At 41.1% G+C, this 6,000-nt stretch overlaps 1 protein-coding gene across 3 annotated transcripts in view; it reads right to left on the bottom strand.

The window, feature by feature from the left end:
- Positions 1 to 697: 697 nt before the first annotated feature.
- Positions 698 to 6,000, bottom strand: part of LOC134348141 (E3 ubiquitin-protein ligase Midline-1) — a 429,310-nt gene continuing 424,007 nt past the window's right edge. For all 3 annotated transcript variants that reach the window (XM_063051087.1, XM_063051086.1, XM_063051085.1), the window contains exon 10: positions 698 to 5,446. In XM_063051087.1, the coding sequence (XP_062907157.1) occupies positions 5,098 to 5,446 (349 nt within the window). In that variant the 3' untranslated portion in view covers positions 698 to 5,097. The remainder of the gene's footprint in view (positions 5,447 to 6,000) is intronic.

Here is a 6,000-nt window from a genome sequence, read left to right as displayed (position 1 = left end):
AAACCAGAATTGCAGAAAACACTCAGCAGGTCAGGCAGCATCTGTGGAAATAGATATAAGAGTTATTGTTGAAGGACCTTCAACCTGAAGCATTGACTATTTCTTTTTCCACGAGTACAGCTTCACCTGTTGAGTATCTCCAGAATCCTCTATTTTTATTTTAAAAACTTTTGTAATCACTTTCCCAAAGCACTTCATGGCATGCATAATATCTTAAAGAGATCACAATCTCGATGAAGGAGATGTCCAAGTCTATCTACACACAACTGGAATCCATACACGCAAAGAGGAAGTGATCCAATAATCTGTTTCAGTGATTTTGAAATATTGGTCAGAACACTTGTGATCACCCCATCCTCCCCACCCAACGGTCTCTCTCTCACACACACACACGCACGCATGAACACACACATATACACTTCTTTTCAAAATGATGCATTGGAATCCCTTTGTGAAGGTGAGTAGGGTCACATCTCAGTGCATCACTATTTAAGGTTGTGTTTGTTCCTGAACACCTTCAGTTCAGGGTCAAGTTGATAGTTCAAGACTTCAGTTCACTGTGGCTTCCATTAACAACTCTCTGATTCAGAACACAAGAGATTCTGCAGATGCTGGAAACGCAGAGAAACACACACAAAATGCTGGAGGAACTCAGCAGCTCATGCAGTATCTACAGAAATGAAAATACCGTTGAGATTTTGGGCTGAGACCCCTCATAAGGTCTTGATGAGGTGTCTCTGATTTTGAAACAAGTTTGCCACCCATGATTCATGACATTGCACCCTCCCAATGATACCAACCCCATCAGTAAATAAAAATCCTGGGCTGCTGGATCAATTTTGAGAACCAAAACCCAACAAGTAAGTCTGGCTTGATATGACGAGTTCTTTATTCCGGAATCACACATTGAATTCAGTACTGCAAAATATTTTTTTAAAAACAGGCTGCTTCATTAAAATCATAAAAGAACAAAAGCAAAGTCAATAGCCAGGGTTGGAGTGTTGTGGTGGTGTCTGTTAACATTAATACAGTACATGGAAACGTTCCTCCATCACTGTACATTGCTGCCATGCTGATAACAAGGTGAAGATCATCTTTACCAGTTGAACTGTTGAATGTTGACGGAAAGACTGACTATATTCATAAAAGCAATCCTTAGGATGGGATGGACGGGCTTAAACTGAATGGCTGACTTCAGAGTCTGATTTTGCGCAGTCATTCTCCAGTTTACTTTCCGGAGGTAATATGTGATAGTGAAGGATAAGTCTTTAAGCAGAGGTACTGACACCGTTCAACAGCAGCCTCTGTGGCACTGCCTTTCGACAGATCACATGACCTCTTTCCATGGCAACTCAGAATGTGCCATTTCAACGACACGCAGGATTTGTAATTCGATATTTGAAGTCGTTTGCATTGACCTTTTGACACCAGTTTGCAATGAGTTTGTGGACTCCAGACAGTTCCTACTAGTGTCCAAGTCACTTGGCTGTCCTTTTCGTCCCAGCAATCACTTACAAAGAACCACCACCTTCAAAATACTGCCAGAATTCAATGGTAGACGTGCAACTTGAAATCAAAAGTTTTCTGTGTATTGACAGAGACAATACATTCCTCTGATCAGAATTCCTTGTATGGCATCTCGGTCCTTGACACCACCATTCTGGAGTTCCACGTGGAAATAAGTACCTGTGTGCTGGAATTGATATCCATGGTCCATAATAGACAAGTTAAGTTCTACTGAAGTCATGGTCACCAGGCTTTGTGGCTGCTTTTGAAACAGAGAGATCATAAGGCACAAAATGTGCTTAGTTTTCCAGTGAGGATTATTGCATTTTCATGCACATTCTTATTCAATTCCCTAACTGGCTCAATTAGAACAAAATTCCTATATGAAATGAAATACTATGCCCACATGAAACACTTAACAGTAGGGTTACAGGTGAACATTGTGCTGATTTAGGCTGATTGAAAATCAGAACAGATAATACCCCTTTTTAACTTCAAGCTGAAAGGTTTACACACCGTATCCATTTACAATTTTTGAAGACACTGTAATAACATACTTAATGTACATGGGAACCGGAGACAAATAATTAGACCCTTGGGCTGGTACCCCCAATCGGGTAAATTATGGTAAATTTATACCATCACTCCATTTTATTGTCTGAAAAAAATCTATAGATTTCAGTCTCAGAAATGTCAGCTTCACGCCCCTCTAGCCTCTAAGTGAGAGAATTTTGGATTTCCATTGTTTTTCACGTGAAAGAAAGAGTTCAGCTGTAAACAGCCTCAGGTTAGGATTTCAGATTGGGTTTGCTTGTCTAGACACCCAGACCAGAGGAATTAGCTTTTCCATATCTATCCTATCAGAACTCGCTATCTTAAAAATCACCACTTGAGCATCCACATCACTCTATATTCCCAGGAATAGAAATCTTGTTTATTTACTCTGTCCTTTACCTTTTCTGAGGTCTCAAAATGACTAAGTGTAACTACAGTTACAATGACCTGATTTACAGACCTGGGAAGTAAATCTACAGTTCAAAAGCTTCTTTTTCCATTCTTGTCCCTTTCTCATACAATTCGCCTTGGAAGGTTATGCAGGGGTAAGTGATTAGATTGTTCTTGGAGTAGGTTAAAAGGTTGCCACATCATTGGTCAAAGGGCCTGTACTGTGCTGTACTCTTCAACATTCTATATTGTAAGTTCTGCGTTAAATTGCAGTCGTCGCTTTACTTAACATTTCCACCAGTCCTCATCTAAATTGTGGCCTATTGACTTGAGATTGGGAATGGTCCTCACTCAACTCCCAAGGATGATGCCTGCAATAATTCTTCCAATCATACCCTCCCCCATTTCAACTCAGGCTTTGTTCCTGAGGATGGTTTACCACATTAAAATGGCAGTGTAAATGCACTCTGGTGTAAAGGTAATCAGGTAAGTTGGGTGGAGCTGTCAGAAGGAAAACGGAACTGTGGTCAGAAAGGAAAGCCACAATATGCTACTTCCCAATGATACTTCAGAAAAATTAGAGGTACTTGGAACTGGTTGACTGACATCTGTTGCCTATTGGAGAAAGGTTGGTGAAATACTAACGTTTTTTTGAAGGACAGCTTCAACCCAACTAACCACTCTGGTCCATGAGAAGAAATAGGCCATTGAAGTTTCTTTCCACTACACAATTACACTATCAAAGTCTATCTCCTTTGAGTAGTTGCATAGAAATGGGATGTTGTCTCCTTAAATTCATTTCAGCACAGTTTACATTCCATTTAGACCATAAGACTATAAGACCATAAGGCAAAGGAGCAGAACTTGTAGACTTTAGGGAAGATAATTTACAAATCAACTGAACTATACAATTCACTGCACAGTCTGTCCTCAACAATAGCGTCATAATAAGATTTCTTAATAATCCTGTTGGAAAAACCATAACTTTATCTTTTTTTTCACATATATCTCAACTTCCCAACAATTCACCTATGCATAAATACAAAAGTAAACATTGATTGTGCAAAAGCAAAAGGGTTCTAACAATTTTAGTTAAAATCACTTTATATAAATAACTTATTAATACTCCTATATAAGAGTAAGAGCAGGAACTTATTAGAGCCAGGACAGGAACTTTAACAGGCTTATCTTCTGCATCTAAAGTGTATTGTAAATGCAAATATGAATGTACACTGTAAGTATGTATTAGTTGGTACAGTTAGGTAGCTAGGTATACTAAGGGGCAGGTTTTCATAAATGTAACTCTGCAGTAGGATCGATGTCCACTGTCAATAGATAACAGGGATTTGAATGGATATCAACTCTTCCCAAGCCATTTTATATTCTGATGGTTGTGCACGGAACCGTAAAGAGTGAAATCTCGTCTCTGCACTGAGATTGAGAAAAACTAAGAGAACTTAACAAGAAGGAAAAAGCTTTGCCAGGACATATTACTTAGTAAGGAAGCTATGTTAAAGTCTCAGTGTTAGCACAGCTGCAAAAGACTTGTCAGGCAGCCAGTGGGGAAGGAAGCATGGTTTTCAAATCATCAATTAGTATAGGCAATTTATCTCAATCAATGAGATTTGGACAGCCCAGTGAATACCATTCCCAAAAGAAAAGATTCAATATGTGCACAAATTCATTTGCTGTTGTCAACACTAGCCTCATCTGACTTGACATCCACTGACACAATTCAATCGCGTGCGCTTACAGTTGACAGATCAAGAGATGGTGAGGTGCTGGTGCAACGGTTCAAAATCATCTCCCCCTCCCACCCTCCAAAGAAGGTGAGCAGAATAAAGAAAAGCAAGATTGAAACAGCAAGAATTCATGGGGACATGGGGCTATGAATGGAAAAGGTCGCAGGAGAAGATGATCTGAGAATAGCTGGGAATGCTTTAGCAAAACAGGATTTGGTTTGGATCGGGATTGTGGAATTTTAGTTAGGACCCTACTATGGAAACATTTGAAAAATAGAGGAAACAAAGTATCAAACTTAAAAATCCTAATCCTCAAAGCTGACTTCCCAAAATTCTCAATGGAGCCATGGAACCATTGTGAGTGCATTCCACAACACAACTGAATATTCACATTTACAAGGAATATAGTGAGCTCTATCTGCCCAAAGCTGTTGAAGTGACCCTTTAGCAGACCACAGCAGTAACTGAATAACTTCCTCTTCTCATCTTCTGGGTTAGAACAAGCCAACAATCGACCAAGGTATGCATCACCTTAAGCAGTGACTGTTAACCATGTAGAAGCAACAAACTCCCTTTGCTGAAGGAAGGAAGTACATCTACAGACTGAGTCGGTGTGGAGAGGCAGCAATCCAAATCATATGGAGACACGAGAGACTGCAGGTGCCGGAATCCAGAGCAACAGGCAATTGGAAGAAACCCAGCAAGTCAAGCAGCATTCATGGAAGGAAAGAAGTTATCAACATTTCAGGTTGAAACCCTGCGTCCATAAAATATGCTTTAATTCCAGCTCAAACTGGACAGTGAGATGACATCTGACTGGGCATGGCAGTTCCAGTCAGCTATGCATAGTACTCCCACTGCAAAGCCAAGAGCTGAGGTCCTCACTTGAACCTCCACACGCTTCTTAAGGAACCTGTTCTGTACAGTCCAGGTGGTCCGGTATGGGGAGGCCAGTTAAGACTGTGAGGGCTTTGTTCCACACAGTGAAAGTGGGGCACACAGGCTGGACGAAAGCAATGTCAAAGGTGTACAGCTGCTGAGCATTAACTGCATCATAGAAGGACAGTGAGCCGTTATCATAGTCCAGCAGGAGGCCCAGCCTTCGGAGGTGAGGGGACGGTTCCACTGGGAATTCCTTACTGTTGTGCCTTGCCACCCAGCTATTGTTGCACCGGCAGAATACCCAGGAGAAGGCGTTCTTCCCGATCCACTCGTGCTTCGGTGCTGACTTGTAGGCAATCCCGATCGCATACCTATAAGGAAACAGTAATCACTTTACTGCTGGCAACCTCAACTCCAAGAATCCATATTAAGCTGCTTTTCATTGAAATCAGGCAGTTAACACACAGGCCTCAGCTCTATTTTACCCCTTGCCAGGGTTTACTCAGTTGGTAACTGTGCCAACGAATATTGGAACTGCAGAGATAAATTTGACGAAATATTTGGTAGAATAACTCCTGGACATCAGGAGTGATATAGGAAGACATACTAGGGTTTAGAGGAAATCTCAACGATACATTTGTACTTCTGCTGAGGCTGAACAGTGCAGATGGCTGTGAATTTGCTTTCCCCGCCTGTTGGGCAGGTCTAGAATCCAGAATCATTGTCTTAGGATGTGGTGCAAGTGGTGTAACTGAATCAAGGAGATCTTTCTTTACTCAGAGAGTGGAATTCTCTACCATAGAAGGCTGGGGAGGCCAGGTTGTGGAATATATTTAAGGTGGAGATTTTGAGACACAAATGACATTAAGGAGGATGGGACGAGAGTGGGAATATGGAACTGGCTATGATTCTATCAAGTGGCAGT

Source organism: Mobula hypostoma, chromosome 6 (assembly GCF_963921235.1).
Source record: "Mobula hypostoma chromosome 6, sMobHyp1.1, whole genome shotgun sequence".
Classification (NCBI taxonomy): domain Eukaryota; kingdom Metazoa; phylum Chordata; class Chondrichthyes; order Myliobatiformes; family Myliobatidae; genus Mobula; species Mobula hypostoma.
This window is presented reverse-complemented; position numbering and strand designations above follow the sequence as displayed.